We start from the raw sequence: 19234 nt of genomic DNA, 5'->3' as shown, positions 1-19234 counted from the left end.
GTTTTTTTCCTTCAGTCATCTACCATGGCTCCCTTTGCCTCTTGTGAGAGGAGGGTTTGGTCCCTGTGTTGGTAGGGGGCCAGTCTGGGGCCACCCTGGGCTTGAGTTGAGTCAAACCAGGCATTTTCCAGAGATGCAGTAGCACTGAACTGCAGGGTACTTTACTGTGTTCTCTGAGAAGCTTTTGTTGGTGGGCAGGGCCCACAGTCAGACCAGATATCTGTCCCCAGCCCACAGCAGTTGGACTGGTGTGTGTGGTTATTTTCTCTTCTCTTTGGGGCAGGAGTCACTTTGGATGGGTCTGGCCTCTATTTGGAGCTGCTTACACAATGCCAGGCTGATGGCATTGCTTTGGATAGGCTCTGACCAAGGGCATACTGGAGCGGGGGCATGTCTGCAGGAGAATGCAGGGGCAGCCATTCCCACAGATGTTCCTGTGTCTAGATTGGCGGGGGGGGGGGGGGGAGAAATGGCACCCACCAGCTCCTTTGTTATTGGAGAAGTCTCCCTGTGATCCCTGACCCTCCAGCACATGTTCTGAGATTAGTAAATAAATGTTTCTCCTTTCTACCCAAGGCAGGTTTTCAAACTGCTGCCTCTATGCTGCAGGGCTGTTTGATGTGCTGTCTCAAGGGTGGCGACTCCCATTTCTTCTTACCCTCCCTGATCTCCCAGAGCCAAGCCCACTGATTTTTAAAGTTTCAAGGGGCTAAGCCCCCACTCGTTGTAAGAACTCGTGAAATTATGCCCCTCTGTTTTTCAAAGCCCAATGTTCTGAAGATTCGTCTTCCCTATGTGGGTCCCCCGTGCCTGGGATTCCTGGTGTGAGGGTCTGTTTCTTCTCTCTGCTCTCCTGGCACTTCTCCAGAGCTCCCATGGACAGTCCTGTGAGTTGATTTAGCTCTCTACTGGTTTTCGCCTTTCCTGCCCTCTTTGACGTGGCCTCTTCTCTACATTTCGCTGTGGAGAGTCTGTTCTGCCAGTCTTCAGGTCATTTTCTGGGTTATTTACGCTGATGTGGGTGTTACCTAGTTGTATCAATGGGATGAGGTGAAATTAAGGTCCTCCTACTCTGCCATCTTCCCTGAAGTCTCTGTATTAAGCCAGAGTTTACCGATTGTAAAATAAGAGCCATCGGAATTATTTGTCAAGAGATTGCTTGAAAAATCTTGTCTTTCTCTCCCGTCAATTATTCGTTCTCTGAGGCTGGCTTGTCTATGGTGGGTGTTATTAAGGTAAAACATGGAAGCATCATAGATATACCTTATCCCCTACAAGGAGCAAGATTGTCCATCTGAACTAGCTGGGATAAAGGAATCCAACTCCTTTACCACATTGAAAACTTTGAGATACAGTGTTCATTCCAAGTATGTATGCAGGTATTTACTGTGGAAAATCACTACTTACAACTGTTTAGCAATGATTGCAGAATGACAAAGTGTAATAGTGAGTCCCTATATTAAATGTTTTATGCATACTTTGAATAACATGCAGTAATTTCAGAATTTTACTTATCCTATGTTATGTTCTTATATTCTTGAGATATATATAGATACATATATTATTTTGAGAGAGAGAGCGCGTGCATGTGTGCATGCACAAGCCAGCAAGAGGGGCAGAGGGAGAGAATCCCAAGCAGGTGCCATGCTGTCAGTGCAGAGCCTGATGCAGGGCTCGATCTTACAAACCGTGAGATCATGACCTGAGCCAAAATTAAGAGTCGGATGCTTACCAACTGAGCCACCCAGGCTCCCCTTGAAATGTAATTTAATGTCTTGAATCTAATAATTTAAAAGTTGGTTTTGTATTTTCATTGTTGTATTTGACAAATATTGGCCCATCTTGATTGATTTAAAGCAAACCAACAAATGCTTCACGACTAAGAATTGAGAAGCACCATTTTCTATGTCTGTAAAGTCCCGGTGGCTTGTTGGCTGTTGACACCTGGCTCAGTGACCCCCCCTCCCTCTTCATACCTATGTATTCATGGGGGGGTCAGGACTCCAGCTTTGACAAAGCAGACTTGGGGGAACCAGAGACAGGATATTAGCTGATGAGGGTGGAGGTACCTATTTACCCAGTTCCTAAGCCAGGTACTTTGTCTTTTTGGTGGGTCAGTTCCAGAGCCTCTGCAGAACTGGGGGCACCCACTCAGAACAGCTGGGTGCATAATGCAATTACTTCTCCAGTCACAAGCTAGGACCCAAGGGCAGTGAAGGCCACTGGCTGGAAATCAGGCAACCAGGAGAGTCAGGAGTCACATGGAGCCATTGCTACACTGGGCCTTGGTGTCACAGGTGGTGAATAGAGGCCTCAGTGAGGACTTAGGGTTTATCTACTTGGGGGCTTAGGAGAACAACACCTCTGTTTTTTCTGTTCTGAAAAGATGTTCCTAAATTTTGGCCTGCCATTTGCGGACCACCTCTCCCAGTCCCTCAGTGGTGCAGCTACCTGGCCGTAGAAAATCCTGCCGCATTCTGCCCTGCTCGTGGTCGGCACCGGGTTCCCGTTTTGCTTCTTTTCCCTGGGTCTCTCGTGTCTGCTCACAGGCATTGCCAAGCCTTCATGCTGCTGGTCTAAGCTAAAGGCTCCACTTTCCCTCTCTGGTCTTAAGTTCTTTGGGACTTGAGAGCAGAATCAGCCTGAGCCTTGGGCATTAGGGGGAATGCCCAAGTACTGCTGAACAGACACTTCCTCCAACCCTGGATTTGGTCACTCTGCTGGGCTTAGGACACATGGGCTAACGTATTAAAGAGGAAAGGGGTACAATATCTACAGCCCACTCTCAAATGCTTTTGGAAAGGGCAAGGGACAAAAATTATTTTTATTTTATTTTTCTAACGTTTATTTATTTTGAGAGTGAGAACAAGCAAGGAGGGACAGAGAGAGGGCAACAGAGAATCCTAAGCAGGCTCCACACTGTCAGCGCAAAGCCTGATGCAGGGGTCGATCTCTGACTGTGAGATCATGACCTGAGCCCATATCAAGAGTTGGATGCTTAACCAACTGAGTCACCCAGGCGCCCCAACAGAAAGTATTTTTAAAAGGAAGATGTATTAAAAGGGGGTGGACTAATTTCCAAAGGTGGAAACACCCTACTATGGTATGTTTTGTAAACTATGTTTCGCTTTCTTCTGCCTCCCAGGGGTGGCAGGGTATGTAGGAGCTGGTCTCCTTCCTGTTCTGAATTTCTTTACTGATACCCCAAGCCTGTGAATCTGCTGTCCCCTTGGCCTGGAATGCCTCCCTCCACTTCACCTGCTCAACTCAGACCATGCCTCCTGACTTCCCTCAATGTCTCTGTTCATCCCGGTAGCCTTCCCTGAATTGCTTTCCAGGGAAGAGCAAACCCACATGATTCCAGGACTGGATCCTCAGAGTAGGTTCTTCCAGGTCTCCTGCTGTCTTCAACGCCCTCTACTGGTTACAGAAAATGCTCCCAGCACAGGTTTTCCAGCCAGAAGCCCACGTTGAGCAAAGACTTAATTTTTTTCTAAATTTCCAATCCATTTAGGTAATTTGGCATAGCTTTCCACCTCCACAGACTTCTGGGATGAAGTCTAAGTTCTGGGTGACCGCAATCCTACGAGCTTGGGCGGAGGCACCCGTCTGCTTTCTTCCCCCTGTTGGACAGGCCCCCTAGGCATACCTGCCTATCTGCTCCCAGGCACTGTTTGGGAGTGAGTCCCACATCTGCCTGGTGCCAGACACTTGGTGATCCCCTGGGGATCTCTCTGAGGAGACCCACTTGTTTCCATTTCTACTCTCATGTGGTCACTGTCCCAGGAAGGGCGAGGAGCTGCAGTGGTATTCTGGGATAGCTCCACTTTCTCCGTCCCCCACTGTGAAACTAGCTCTTCTATATTTAGATCTTCAGACTCCTCTGGGGCTCTCCCAAGACCCTAGAGTTGGCCCTCCAGGGTCAGGGGAGGTGAAGGGCCCTCTTCAAAGCCCTCCTTCATGTACCAGCTCAAAGAACCTGTTGGGTCATGGGGGTTGTGAGGAGACAACGGCAGTAAACAAGGAAAATGGCTCAGTAGGTTTCATCCCGAATCTTTTGGTCTTAATGCAAACATACACTCAGTTTTTTCTGTCCTCATTTAAACCAAGAATTTGACAACATCCCCTTGGGCCATGGTGCCTTCCAGTTCAGCAACCTGGGCTGGGGGTAGGACTCAGGAAATACAGGAAGAAATTCAACACGGGACAGGGAGGGAAAACCCAGCCGCCCCAGGATCCTCCTGCCATAGCCAGGAGACAGAAGAATGCATTTCTGCTTATAGTTTACAAGACCTATGCTATTAGGGTGCTTCCCACCTTTTCAGGGTTCCTTGAATCTTTTTGAAATTTTTAATGTTTATTTTTGAGAGAGCAAGAGAGTATGCCAGTGAGGGAGGGGCTGACAGAGAGGGAGACAGAACCCGGAGCAGGCTCCAGGCTTTGAGCTGTCAGCACAGAGCCCGACACAGGGCTTGAACTCCCGAACCGTGAGATCATGACCTGAGTCGAAGTTGGACGCTTTAACCAACTGAGCCACCTAGGCGCCCCTTTTCCCCTTTTCTTTTTTTCTTTTAAATAAGCTCTATGCTTAACATGGGGCTCGAACTCACAACCCTGAGATCAAATGTCACATGCTATACTGACCACTGAGCCAGCCAGGCATCCATCTTTTAAAAACAAATTCTTATTCGCTTTTTCCAGAAACACAGGAAAATGACTTGTAGACACATGTCAAGCCCCTTTATCTTAATCCTTTAGCATCTCCTAAGAAATGGGACAAGCTTTTACATAGCTACAGTACAACTGAGTTCATGAAATACTGATTCAGTATTTTTAAATACACCCAATATTCAAATTCCTCCGATCATTCCAATAGCTTTTATAGCAGGTGTTCTAGTTCAGAATCATGAGTGGCATTAGTTGTCTATATTCTCCTTTATTCTGATGTAGTTCCTTGGTCTTTCATGACATTGACATTTTTAAAGGGAACAGGTACACGGTTTTATAAAATGTCCCGCAACTTGAGTTAGCCAATTTGTCAACCTCATGATTCAGGTTTTGCAATTTTGCCAGAGTTGCACAGAAGTGATGTGTGCTTCCCAGCACGTCACCTCAGGAGACACCTGATGGCAGTTTGTCACATTTGGGTAATGGTAAATTTAACGACTTGAAAGTGGTGCACGACCGGTTTCTCCACTGCAAAGGTACCTTTTCCCCCTTTGCAAATTAATATGCACTCTGTGGGAGAATATGTGCGTAATTATTCTATCGTTTTGGCATTCGTTAAGATGAGTTAGTTTTATGGTTGCAAAATGGTGGTTTTTCTAACTCTACTGGCCCTTTATATCAGTTACCCTACTACCGTAAGGAAGGGCCTGGAAAAATGCGTCCTAGGATCCTTTTCCCATTGCTCAACATCTTTCCCCTCTGCTTGGAATGCCCTCCTGCCACCCCACCCGCACCCCGGGGCAAATCCTGCCCATCCTTGAAATCCAGATCCAGGGTCACCTTGTCTCAATGCCTTTCTTGCCCCAGCTGGGCAGATAAAGCCCTTCTTCTGCCTTTCCCCTACAAGCAAGGTGGGTGCAGCTGTCTGGCCTCCTCGAGCCCCTTGAGACAGGGAGAGACTGGGCAGGCAAAGCTCTTTCCCAGGGCAAGACTCCCTACCACCTCAGCCTGGCCCTGCACAGTGGTTCTAGAACTTTAGCCCCAGAATCACCCGGAGGGCTTGGTAAAATACAGACGCCTGGATTCTGATGTACTACCCAAGAAACTCACTGGCTTAACAGGTTTGTTTGTCCCTCAGATCACATGCCAAATGCGGGTTGGCACGGAGTCTGGTCTGCACGGTTCCTCAGCAACCCAGGATGATGGAGGCCGTACCAACAGGTGACACCATTTCGACCTGTGCTTCGGGGGAAGGGGAGGAGCATGGAGAATCGTGCATGCATTTCTCTCTGCTCACAGCCCACAGGCCAGAACTAATCATGTGTCTTGTCCACGGCGGAGTGGCCAGGAAGCAGGGGGGGTCAGATGGACCATTTGGTGAGTGCCCTGGTTTCCCTGTCGCAGCTGGGCAGGCCACCTCTCCACTCCCCAGACACCCCAAATGCTTTCCGGCCTTTGCGCCGGCTGCTCTCTGCCCACAGGGTCTTGTGCCAGATCTCACACCATTGAATCAAATGCCACCTTCCTGGAGAAGCCTTCCTTGATGGCCCAATGTACACTTCCCTGTAATTCTCTGCATGGCCCTTATTATGCCATGTTTGAACTGTATGTTCACTCTACAGGGGCAGAAGCTACTTAGGTCCCCGCTACCTAGAACAATGCCTCACACAGTAGATACTGAAGATAAATTTACTCAACCAATTAACATTTATACCAATTAACATAATATACCAGAGGTATATTACTGTTCACATTTTACAGGTTAAAAAAAGCCCCAAAGGCCCTAAGGGGCTTGCCGAAGGTCATACCGTGACCGAATGGCAGCATCTGATTTAAAAGCCACATTGCCACCACCCACGACTATGTTTGCCTGCATAATTTCACTGCTTACACATACTGAGGCAGCAGGTTCAGTCTTGTCCTTTTTGTCCCAATTCTCTGATACCCCTCTGCAATCCTTGGTCTTTAGAAGTTTCTTAATTCTGTGGCGGGCAATTTGGTGACCTCTATCTAGGAATTTATCTCACTGATGGGCTCCATATGTGGAAAATTACATATAGGCAAAGGTTTTTTTTCATTATAGGGCTGTGATAGAAAAGGCGGGAATTAACTCCATGCCCAGCCCTAGGGTACTGGTCCACAGGTGTATGAACGTGTTCATCGTGGGTACGTCAACACGGTATAATGTAGGGAATGTAGGGAAGCTCTCGAGGTTCCAACTGGAAAGTTGTCTAAGGTGTAGTATTGTGTGAAAGGGTGGCTGTAACAGTATGGACAGTATACGGCTTTCATTTACTCGTCCCAAAGAGCTGAACAGCTTTAGGTGTCCCATAAAGAGATCTCCTCGATGAAAAATGGAATACAAGTCAGAATCCGAGTGTGGTTTCCATCATTTGAACTTATTTTATTGATATTCATTAGAGAAGGAAATTGTATTGTTTTTCGATGCATTACAACACGCTTTTTTGGTAGTGGTTGCACAAGGTCGATCATGAACTATACTAAGTACTGCGACCTCCGAATTGCCGATTTTTTACACTGGTATTTCCTTTGTGGTGATGGGTGGCTCCTCTCTGAATACACAAAGTGGTCCATTCAATTCGTGGTTTTCATACTCCTTTGTGGTTCTACCTACTGCTTTAAAATACATTCAAATAAAAAAATCTCCTTGCAGTGAGTGCACGCATACAACCGAAACAACCCACACCTTCGTGTTCTGAGAATACATACTCTAAAATCGGACGACCGACGTTTGCTCCTTTGAGACTTTCTCAAAGACGCTTCAGCGGGCGTGGGTTTCCACTCACTCAACTGGACACATTGGGGGAGGGGGCGGGGGACGGCAACGCGACACCTTCGTCTGCACGGGATGTTACCCTTCCTCAGATGGCTGGACCAAAGGACCACGGAACACTGAGGGACGGCGCAGTCCTCAGGTTAGAATAAATAAGTTACCTGCTTGGCCTGGAATGCCACAGCCACGCCGGAACCGGAAAGGAGAGCGCATGTTTAAAACACAGCACGCACCAATAAATAAAAGGTCCGAACTTCATCAGCGCCACCCACAGGACCAGGCTCCCTTGTTCACGCACCGTTCTTCCCACGAGCACCTATCTTTTCCTAGACACGGGCCTTCGCGGGAGAGGGAGAAGATACCTTGTGGTAATAAGCACTCTGGCCCGAGACGTGAGGGCCCAGGGAGTGGGCGCCGAATGCCTGCGTGAAGACCACATCCGTGAAGACACGCGGACCAGTCTCGGGCGTCCCAGGAAGGACTGGAACCAGCAGACTGCCACAGCCCCCTTTCTCCCGTGAACTGGTTTCGTATTACGTACGGGTAGCTGGGGTTCCTTTTACTTCCACTGCTGACAGATTCCACTCCCAGCCTCCTCCCTCTACCCGCTTTCCTTTTAATCGCATTGTTAAACATGTCGTCTCGGGGCTGGTCTTAACGGGGCTGGGACACGGGGTCCCCAAGCCCGGCCGCTCTCTCATCAGCGGTTCGGTATGAGGAAAACCGTACGGTGTCGGTGTCCTGGAACCACGGGACGCGGACTGTGACGCGCCATCTAGTACCATTACTTCCCTGCCTATAAGAAAAACAGACAACGGAACAACGGAACCCTCACGCAGAACACACGGGGGCTGCCCCAAGGGGCGACGGGAGCGTGGATACATTCTTCCAGGTCAGACCTCCGGCCTGACGAATGATTACGGGACAGTGAAGGGCGACTGAGGTCGAAGGCATGGAAAGAAAAAGTCCCACCTCAAAAAAAAAGAAGCGACTCTCCGTTGAAGCAGAGGAGTGAAGGTCTCGAGGAAGCCGGGCCGCCGCTGAAAGAAAGAACAGCCCTGCGCTCCCGAAAGCTACATCAGCTGCGTGGGGCCGCAGCCCGAGGCTCCTGCCGCGCTTCCGGGGCGAGCGAGGGGAGGCGCCCAGAGACACGCGGCCGGCAGAGGCGCGGTGCCCCGTGCCGGCTCGCGATGCACAGCGCTGGGAGCCACAGATTCACTGGTTTCCTATCCATGGGATAAGAACGACTGGGGGGGGGGGGGGGGTTTCAGTGCTTCTCAAAGGAGAGGAGGAGAAAGGGCCGCCCGCCTGCCCCTGTCCCCGGCCGCACAAAGTCCCGGTGACAGCAGTGACAGCCAGGGCCCTTCCCGTGGGATACGGAGGAAGGGCAGGGCGGATACAAGTCTCCAGGTCCTATGTACACACTGTACAAAGTCTCCACTCTTCCCCCATTAGGCACGAGGTTGATTTGTCTAGCTCAAGAGGGGAGGGGCGGAGGGGGAGAGATGGAGAACGCGCAGTGCAGTGGGGGAGAGAGGGAGGCAGGAGCAAAGACGGGTCTCCTCCAGGGAAAGGGCCCCCCTCCCGTCCTCACCGGAAGCTAGTTTGTTTGGGGAGCTTAGCACCCATCAAGATGCCCGAGGTGAGAGTCACGGGGGCTTTCATCTGCATGCTGGACCCCACCATGGTGGGGAAGCTGCGGTTCCGCCGGATGCCGCTGTTGAGCTGCAGCCCGCCGATGGCACTCGTGACCGTGGGGCATCCAAGAGGCAGGCCCTCGGGGACCAGGGCCTGGGCTGGGCCCGGGGGCCCACAGAGGAGAGGTCCCTGATCCTCAGTCAAGGTGGGGACGTGGGCTCGCCCTGAGTTCACCACTTTGGCCACGCCAAACCTCCTGACTTTGTCCACGAGGTTGAGGTTGGAGACGGACACGTCTGTCTGGCTCTCGCTGCTCCGGACGTTCTTCTTCTCCCTCACCTCCCTCAGGATGGAGCTGGCCGGCTTGGAAGCCAGGAAGTTGTCGTAGGGAGGGCTCGTGCACTTGAACTCAAAGGAGGGCGGGGAAGACGTGGGTGTCTGCAGAGGCGAGTTGGGTGGGGTGGAGGGGATCACCGCCATCCTGGGGGTGTAGGAGTGCAGGAGGGAGCCCCGGCCGGCCCTGTCCCAGCTCTGCGGGTCATATACGGCCGCAGAGATGCCCCGCTCCTTCAGCAGCCACACCAGCCCCAGAGACGTGCTCATGGTGGTCGTGGACTCGCGGGTGTTAGTGAAGGACTCGGCCAGGCTCAGTCTCCGTGGAGTGCACGGGGTGGCCACCGGCGTGGACTTCAAGTGGCTGGTGCCGCCACAAGCTGGAGTTGGAGCCGAGTTAAGGCTGATAAGAAAGGACAAGAGGTCATTCATCAGAAAATGCCCACGAGCCCCCACGAAAAGGTTCGTGGCCAGTCTCCTGCAGGAGTGCAGGGAGGACCCGCCCAGGCTCCCCAGATGCCTCTTTCTACGTCTGTTCCTCCCTCCCGCCCCTGGGGGCCTTGGATTCCCTTGCGTGGGGGCATGGTTTAAGGTTAACAAGCTGCACATGAGTCCCTTGTCTCAGCCCCGGAGGGTGGGGACAACTGTCCCCTTGGCAGGTGACGAAACTCAGTCTCAGAGGTTAGGTGGCTGATTCAGTGTCACGCTCAGCTACTGAGTGGAAGACCCAGGATTCGAGCCCAAGTCTGGGTGACCCCAAAGATGGGGGGTGGGGGAGCCCTTCAGCAGAGAGGCTTTCTTTCCCTACCCCATTACTCAAGTTCCGGTGTTCCTTCCTACTGACTACTCCCGAGGCAAGAAGTTAACCGGGACTCGGGATCTGAGAGCTTACCCCCAAAAATGGCCCCAGCAGGTGGAGAGCCCGTGGGTGAGGGGGAGACAGGCTGAGGGGTGTGCATCACAGCAGCAGCACTCCCCGGCCTCCTGACTTCCACTATAGCGCCCTTCCCTGCACCGTGCTTCCCCCTTAGTCCTCCTCCCGTGGTTGCCGATTCCACCTCCGTGAGCGGAGTTATGGGGTCAGAGGCAGCCGTGTCATGTACTATCAGGCCTGCATCTATGGAGCTATCTAGAAAAAGGCTCACGGGAGGTGCGACACCTGTGTCACCAAAGGAAAGCAGCAAGATTTCTCCATCCACTTGTGTCATGCTGGCTGAGGACCCACTATGTTCCAGAAGCTGGAGTCCAGCAGTAAAGGGAGTGAGGCCAGCGCAGTATAACAGGGGCTGCAGGGGGAAAGACATTGCTGTCTGCTTAAAAATCAGGAAAGACCCTCTCTTAACAGCTGGTGCAGGGATGGGGCCAGGCCACAAAGGCATGGAGGTCCTTCACAGCTGCTGGCTAAACCCCTAAGGGCAGGGCAGCACACCCCTCCTTAGAGTCTTAGGAGACCTGCCCTGCTACCTCCCCAGGGCCATGGCAGGGGCTGCAGGTACCCCTTGGAGCAGGCCAGCTGGGTGGGCCCCCGGAGCTGGGGGAACAGAGCCCTTTCTCCCCAGCCTGGCGGAAGGCAGGCCAGATACCTTGGGCCAGACACCAAGTAGGCGTATGGGCAGGGAGGGGCCTCGCTCTGGAGCAGGTCCCAGGAATGACGTGAGCAGGGGCCTTCTGCTGGGGGAGGGAGGGTTCACAAGCACGTTCGAGCTAAGGCATCGTTTGGCTGCACACTGGGGTGACCTTGCCGCTGGCTGGTCAGCTCAGGGTGAGAAACCCAGAACAGGCCCATCTTACGCAAGCTCAGGGTTCGGGATGCTGGCGGGTCGGGAGCACTCAGAAACACGAGATTAGAAGCCACAGCAGATTCCTAAGGTTAAGAAATGGATTCTCCAAAAAGCACAAGTGGAAGTCTACAAAACTGGTCTACAAGCAGTAGGGGGCAAAAACATGGGGGACTTAAAATCTTGTTTACAAGGCCATTCTGAGGAAGATCTTTCATTTGGTCTCAAGCTGCCATTCTTCCAAACCCAGGCAAAAAGCCTTCTCTTGCTAGTGAACGCCCAGGTCTTTTCTGTCCCTGATGAGGCTCCGGGGACCCCGAGATGGGGACAGGAGTGCTGTTTTGAGTCCTACGGCTTAGAAAGAAGATCACCAGGCACCAGCCTCTCCCGGGAGAAGCCCCAGAGCGTGGTAAAAAACCTAGAGCTCTTCCAACATCGGGCTACGGGTGGGGACGCCGGCTTCTCCAGAGGCAGGAAGGGAGTCAGAGAAGACAAGCTCAGACGTGGATTCCCTTTCTGCTGAGAACTTCGGTTAGGCCCATATTAGTGCCGGCACTCGGCTCAACTGAGCATTTAGAGGGGTTAGGGGCATCCACTGTCAAGGCCACGTTAGCCAGGCACAACCACAGAGACACATCCACGCCTAAGTCCTGGGTTAGTGGCGGCCACGCGTGCACACACAGCTCCTTCCAGGTGGCCCTGCCGGGGGCAGGCACCGCTGGCGGTGTGCTCACCCCCTGCCTCGCCTGTGGGCTCATTCTCTGCCCTACATCTCCTCTCAGCTCGACGGGGCATAGGGCCGCTTCGTCATCCTCCTCACATGACCTGCGGAGAATTATTCATAGTTTAAGGTGTTCCCTGGGGCGGCCGCTCCCTCCGAGCTGGCCCTGCTCGCCTCCCTCCCTTCCTGCTTCACCTGCATTCGCCCGGGGCCTTGCTCGACTGCACCATACAGAAAAGGGCTGAGGGGGTCACCTCACCCCGTGGAGGGAGACCGTTTTCTCTTTCACTAGAAGCTGTGGAAGGCCTGAAACCAAGCCAAGCAGACCACCCCAGGCCATACAAGTCCTCCTGCCAGACAGTGTCAATCTCTATCGCTTCTGGAAGGCACCGAAGGAAAATGGGCCATGCTGGGCACACGGCTGGGTCTTCGAGTCTTATCCTTTCAGTCGTTACACTGTGGCTGTGGCACATGGTTCCTGCAGTCTATTCCAGAGGCACGCAGCCTCCACTCTGTGAAGGGACTCCATGCTCTACTGACAGACTTTGGGACAAAATCCCAACGGACGTGGCTTTACTGACTGTGGAAGCGTCAATTTCGGCTGGTTAGGGAGGGACGCGGCCAGCTAAAAAGGCACCTAGAGCCTGGGTCCACGTCTCTCTGTGCTGGATCTGAATCAAAAAGGGCCTCAACTCAAGAGGGAAGATGGGACCCCAAACAGCAGGTGCTACGAGACGCCTCAGCTGGCCCAAGTTGGTTCTGAATGAGCCTCTCTACTTCGGCTTTTCTTGCCAGTAAGCCTTGCAGGAAGCGCCCCGACCTCACCCCATCCTGGCCCACCCCGGGGCCGGGGTCCCTTACCTTGGCGTGACCCGCGTGAGCTCATCTGAAGGATGCAGGATACGACATGTGGTGAAGGTGAAGGTGGAGTTGGTCTGTGACATGCACTTCCCAGGGTGGTGTGCTAAATTGGGGGAGGGGGGAACAGAACATATTCCTCGCATCCAAGTAAACCCATGAGAAAGTTAAAACCCCAGCATGGCCCTCAAGGGACAGAAGAAGCGATGAGCTACCTTGTTAACCGGATCTGGGCAAGGAAGGTGTAATCACATGTTCTGGATCGAAGGTGGTCTTTCAAAAATAACCACACTTTTGAGCACTGGTTTGCAGAGCATCAAATTGCAGCTTCCGACCCAATCCAGACAGGGTTCCCCATCAGCGTTCTTTGGCCAGTAGTGGATCCAGTTTGAAGAGCTAATGAGCCCTTGGGGGTAATCTGGTTTCCCTCCTCAGGGGTCAGAATCGGCTTCCTTCTTGTGGTGTTTCACACTTCTTTTTACTGGCAAACAGGTGCCAAGTTCTGCCAAGGAGAGGGGAGAGGCGTGGGGATGGGGAGGGGCCTTGCCACCCAGAAATGGGGCAAGGCCCACATGGCTCCCTTTCCTGTGTACACGGAAAGGGGCTCGGGGGAGCTGGCTCCACTACTGTCTATGTGTGGTCCGCAGGGTGGGAGATGGGATGTCAGCTGCCCCAACAACAAGCTGGCAAGACTCCCAGAGCCCAGGGCTGTCTTTAGCTCCAGGATCAGGTGCGGTCTGACACACACCAGTGCGTGCGGCCCCCGTCCCCCGGGCCGCTTTCTTGCCGTCTCTAGGATGTCTGACTTCTAATGAAAGAGAAGTTGTCCTCAATGTATTTCCTTTTAAAGCGCTAAGGGGCTGTTGTTAAGGCAGCTGAAGACTATGATTTGGGGCAAAGTAAATCACAGAAGCATTAGGAACATGCATCAGAAAGCTGGCGAGTGGGAAGTAATGAGTGATCGAGTCTATGGGAGACATCATGATTGTAGAGGTCACCCTCGTTCATAACTCAAATGCAAAAAAAAAAAAAAAAAAAGGAAAAGGAAAAAAAAAAAGATGCTGCTCTGGATAGCATGCACAATGGCACAATGCGGTAGTGGGACGACCCCCCGCCCTGCCCGTCCCGACACCCCTCTAGCAGCTCAGCCCCCAGAGACCTCTTGGGGGAGGGGGAACGCATTTGGTTCTCAGAGGCCATGAGCACTCCAAAGATTCAAAAGGCCGCGAACTAGAATCTTCTAGCTCTTTCTGGCAAGTTTTCCCTTGGGTTTGACAAAAAGGAAAATAAAACAGAAGAGATTGGTGCCCCAAACCTACAGATCCACACGCAGTTGACTGGGTCTTAAAAAACAAAAAAATAAAAAAAACAAAACAAAAAAAAGCCCGGAACCAGATGAAACAAAAACTGTCAGAGACAGGCAAACTGAAGGCAGGCAGGACAAGGCCAGAGCACAAAAATGGTGGCAGGGACAAGAGGCGCAACGTAAGACTGCTGTGCCCCGATTATGATGGTCCGACTCATCTCTCTGGGTCGAGGCAGGCGCCCGTGGCCCCTGGAGAGGCAGCCAGCACTCCGGCCACCAGAGCCAACCCTTAACCACGGGCAGCACCGGGCAGAGCAGGAAGGGGCAAAAACACACATGAAAACAGCCTTTATGAATCTTTCTCAACCGATAAATGTGACGGCTTAGGAACCGGGCAGGGTAACTGGAAAATCGCGGCCAACAAAACAAAAATGGAAGAAGCTATGAAGAAAAGGCAACCAAACAATCACGATTCTCTGGCCACAATAAGATCTAGCAACAAAAGCAATAAAAAGCCTGAGAGAAGCATCCCAAATAACAGGCGTGAGGGGTTATTTGGGAGGGAGGGAGGAAAGAAAAACGCAGGAAGGAGAGGTAACGAAGAAGACACAACAGTGGAAAGAGAGATCACCTTAAAAAAAAAAAATCAAAAGCAAGGCTGGCTTTAATTAGGAGTGGACCCCATTTAAACACGGGAGATTATCGAATCAAAAGGTCCCAAAGGTTCGCTCCTCTCCCCCCACCACGTACTGGATCTTCCCTTGCGACACGTGGTGCAAGATGGACATTTTAGAGACATGGTGGCATCAGCAGAAGCAAAACCCATCTGACACAGATGGGTTTGGGGACAGGAAAAGGCTGCTAAAATTCAGAAGTCATCATTTCCCAGAAGCAACCGATAGGAAGATCAACAGGAAGGAATCAAAAGTGCCAAGCCAGAGGTTCGGCCCCTCCGAAATACCACTGGGACGCCTGGCCCCGCTCTCCGCGCGTCACCACTGCCTGCCGGGCTGCTGCAGCGTTTCCCTTCCTTGGGACACAACACAGAGACAGTGAGTCGCCCGAGGCCTCTGGTGCTCCCCACGGAGCAGCCACGGGCTGATTCCCAAAGCCCTGCCTGCGGGAGAGCAATTCCTCCAAGAAAGAGGCACAGGATGCCTTCTCGCCAGCAGGGGCTCAGGGGGAGGGCTCCCTCCTGGAGTCCCCTGGTCCCCACGGGACACCAGAGCCCTGCCTCAGCAGCTGTGTGTGCACCTCCTGCTGCTCACCCGGGGCTTCCGAGGACAGGGTTGCTTGGATTTAACACTCCGACTTCCTGCTTAAATCCTTTTCCTCTTCCTCAGTCTGGGCTGCAGGGCCTCACAGCCTTGCTCGGGGACAGCACCACGTGGGTTAGAGTATTCACACCCGACAAGGGCTTCCCTCGAGCGTCCCCTAATCCCTCGTTATTCACGTCTGTTCCTTCTCTGCCAGGTTCTGACACGGCTACAAAATCCTAATCTATCAAAGGGGACCTTTAAACTGAGTTAATCCTTGTTATTCAAGATCGTCTACACTGGTGAATTACACGCAGGGGGCCAGCGTACACATTCGTTTTTCTGCAAACATGCCTCGTGCAGGCACACCCCCTTGGCCAGCCGCAGGTCGGGGCACGGAAGGGCTTTCCGAGGCCAAGAGCTATCCTGCTCACGTGCTCTCTGATCCGTCCGTGCTTTCTGCCTAGAGCAGGTGCACTGGGTAAACGGTCTGACGGGCTGTGCTCCTCTGGAGGGGAAAAGGGTGGCGAGGACTGACGGCGAAACTGGGCGCTCGGGATCTCGCCGCTGCAGCTAGTGATGGGGCCCACGGTCTCCGGTGAGCTGGGGCTTCCTCCCTGCGTGGCCTTGAGACAGCACGGAGGATTACGCAGACCTGGGTGATGGCTGCTCGGTGGACTGTCTGGGCCGCCCGGGGACGGGCGGGAAAGCCCACTGCTCTCCCCGTGGCCGCCTGCTCTAATTGTGAGGAGAGCAAAGGGTCACTCTGGCGGGGACATGAAGCATGACCAAGACTCTGCCGGTCTCCCACCCGTATGATGTGATCTGTACACAGTGACCCGTGCATTTCAGTCAATCCGAGTGGTGCTGTCCTTCCCCCCATACCTGGTAGTGTGCTGGGGAGAACAGGAACTTCCCCTCTAAGGGTCATCATGGCACCCAGTCCTTAAAAGAGCCCTCACGTGAGCCCACACGGATGCCAAAAACTATACCTGCACCCGCAGGTTTCTAAGGAGTCACCAAAAACACACCAGGGCAAGGCTGTTTCAAAAGGGATTTCTGAGGGCGGAGAAGCCTGGCCATGCCACACACCGGAGATTTTCTTTCTTTTTACTAACATGAATAACTTAAAAATCAAAATTGCAAACACATCTCCAGATCCTGGGAAAAGAGGACTCTGCCCTTGTGATGCACTGAAAGCTTCTGTATGCTCTTCCCCACTTTCCATGGGAAGAGGCCAAACCTACGTAAAGTGAACAAAATGCCTCCAATGTTTTCCTTTTCTTAATTTGAACACATAGCGTGTGAAGTTGCTGTCACACAGTTCGGATCTGCTTCGCAATTTCTATAAACTCATTAACCAACGCACACGCCCATGTTCTCTCTCCCACCTGCCCCTACAGTTCCAGTAGCTGCCATCACGTCAACAGCGGTGCCCACGGGCCAGCCTTTTCTATCCAAGAAAAACCAGACCCACAGAAAACAGAAACCATTGTCTATGCAGCTTAAAGGCATGGCTTGAGCTAAATCCTAAGAGCATCAGCACCTTTCCTTGGTTTTGCTTTGGTTTTGTTTTTACCTTTTTACTAGCTCCTAATGACTGTTACTTTTTGTTCAAGGAATAATCACATTTGGGGGAAGGGAAGGAGGCGGACATGTCTGCCTGTCAGCTGCTTGCCCATTAAAAAAAAAAGAAAGAAAGAAAAAAAAGAAGGGGCAAAAAGCAATTCTTTCGAATTCTTCCTAAAAGACTTAAAATGTCAGGGCATAGGAAAATGCTTTAGAGACTTCTTTCTGTCACTTCTTTATATAACTCTGCCCATGATTTTTTCTGGGAAAAAAAGAAGTTTCATGAGTTCCTGTGGGAAAAGCTCCATAAATCTTTTGTGTGCCCTCTGTTTCATCATTAATATAAATACTGTGTCCAGGGTTCACGTGCTTCTAACAAGCGTTTTCCTCTGGAGGGTGGGGAAACAACAACAGTTTCTGACACGGCAGTGCATTTCCTCCCTTCTTAAAAAAAAAAAAAGTGATTTTTAAGCCAAACAGTGTTACAGGGTGGTATTTTTTAAGCCCTTAGCTCAGACTTAACATGGGCCCCCGGAAGGCTGCCTCTTGAGCATTTCTTCAACATAGCCCCTCGTCTGTCCCTGCAGCTCAACAGAGACCTCCAAGCCCCTGTCGCAGACCCGGGCCTACAGGCACCAGGAGGTTTCTATCACAGAGATTTTTAAGCCACACAAGATCTTTTTCTGGTTTCTGTACAACTTACTTTTGGATCCTGCAAAATTAAAATAATTAAAAGCCCGTTTTTTCCCATTGCGCCAGGCTATTCCCTGTTTCATCTAAGGAGTATGTGATTTAACCGATGAGCATTCTCACAGCTTTTCATGCAGACAAGGGCAGAAATTCCCACAAGTGGCCCTTAAAATACCCTCTGGAGAAAAAGGCATTTTTTTTTTAAAGAATTGTGGTTAAAATGTCGAAGGGGCAAAATGCAAAAGTCTCTTTGGATCCTCTGGGTGCTCACAAAGCTGGGCCCTAGACCTTGTCCTCTCGTCCTTCCTTCTGTGGCGGATGCCCGCGGGGGTGGGCAGCTGGCCTGACTTAAGCGGCACCAAGAGCGTCCCCGCTAAGTGCCTTCCAAGCCGGTTCAGGGGCGCACTTCCCCCTCCCACCACTAGGTGGTGCAGCCGGACAGCTCACCCCACCGCCAGCACCCACCCTGGAGCTCCTCTGCTAAGTGTCAGCAGCCTGAGCACCCCCCTCAGCCGTCTGTCTGCGTGGGTCCCCCCAGAGCACGGGAAGGCTCCCCTATGGTTTTCAGAGGTGAGGCTGCCGTCCGGAAAGCACTCCCGAAGCGCAGGCGTGTTCAGCAAATTGTAAGCAAGGTTGACTCCAGCTGGCGGTTTGGGGAGGAGTCAAGGACCTCACTCTCCCTTCATGTTTCCACCTCCTGGTAGCCTCTGGCCTGTTTCGTTCTGGTCTAATAGGTATCCCGATGCAAGAGCACCGGGCCTTCCTTAGCATTGCCTAACACCAGTGGGTCTGAGCAGACCGCCTACTCTGTGCGCAAGGAGCAAACTCCTGTAACCGCTCCAGAACGAAGGCTGGGTTGGTCACGTGTCATCAACTCTTTCCGTGGAGACAGAAGGGACCTTGCCTACACCCTAAGGTCTGTGAATCGAAGGAACCGGGCTTCCCTTCCAGACCCATCAGGCCCCCACGGCCCACTCTCCCTCAGGACCCACGTGGGTCCTGGGGCAGAAAGGACAGGACGGCGGGCCTTTATCCAGGCTCCTGCCCCACGCATGCGCTGAAGCACTACTCAGCGGACCCCACTTCCCCTCTGGCACCTTTCCTCCACAGAACCCCGACCTAGGTGTCCAGTAAGGGAGGTACGAAAGAAGCCAATTCCTGGCCTGTGCCTGGGGTACTGGGGGGAGGGCCACGCTGCAGCTTCAGGCTGCTTTCAAGGGCTGTTGTGACCAAAGGTGAGTTCTGCCTTCAACGCTTACTTGGGCACCTCGGCCCCAACTCCACTGCGGGGCCACAGCCAGACAGGCCGCCCTGACTGGCATGAGCCTGCTCTAGGGTAATTTCCCCCACCTGAGTGGCCTTCCTGTGCGCGAGCGTGAAAATAAACGGGCCTTCCCTTTCTTCTGTGCTGCTTTCACCCTACTTCTCCCTCCCCTTTAAGGATCAGGGCGTGAAAAACAATTCAACTAAACAGCCCGACCATCTGCCGACTTAACTGCATGACTTTAAAACTCTGATCTGAATCTTTTCTCACGTGCCGGGCTCCTCCCTACAAATAAACACCTAAAATTCACAACATGGACAGTACAAGATAATGACTGTTTCTGAGAAAGTGTACTTTCT

General features: G+C 52.3%; 1 protein-coding gene across 8 annotated transcripts in view; it reads right to left on the bottom strand.

The window, feature by feature from the left end:
* Nucleotides 1–7045: 7045 nt before the first annotated feature.
* TRAK1 (trafficking kinesin protein 1) overlaps nt 7046–19234 on the bottom strand; it is a 120158-nt gene continuing 107969 nt past the window's right edge. For all 8 annotated transcript variants that reach the window (XM_030329815.1, XM_030329816.1, XM_030329818.1 and 5 more), the window contains 2 exons: nt 12794–12896; nt 7046–9836 (listed from right to left, as the gene is read on the bottom strand). In XM_030329815.1, coding sequence (XP_030185675.1) covers nt 9053–9836; nt 12794–12896 — 887 coding nt within the window. In that variant the 3' untranslated portion in view covers nt 7046–9052. The remainder of the gene's footprint in view (nt 9837–12793; nt 12897–19234) is intronic.

This window comes from Lynx canadensis, chromosome C2, assembly GCF_007474595.2.
Source record: "Lynx canadensis isolate LIC74 chromosome C2, mLynCan4.pri.v2, whole genome shotgun sequence".
NCBI classification, from domain to species: domain Eukaryota; kingdom Metazoa; phylum Chordata; class Mammalia; order Carnivora; family Felidae; genus Lynx; species Lynx canadensis.
The sequence above is the reverse complement of the archived record's forward strand: the minus strand, read 5'-3'. Positions and strand labels throughout refer to the sequence as shown.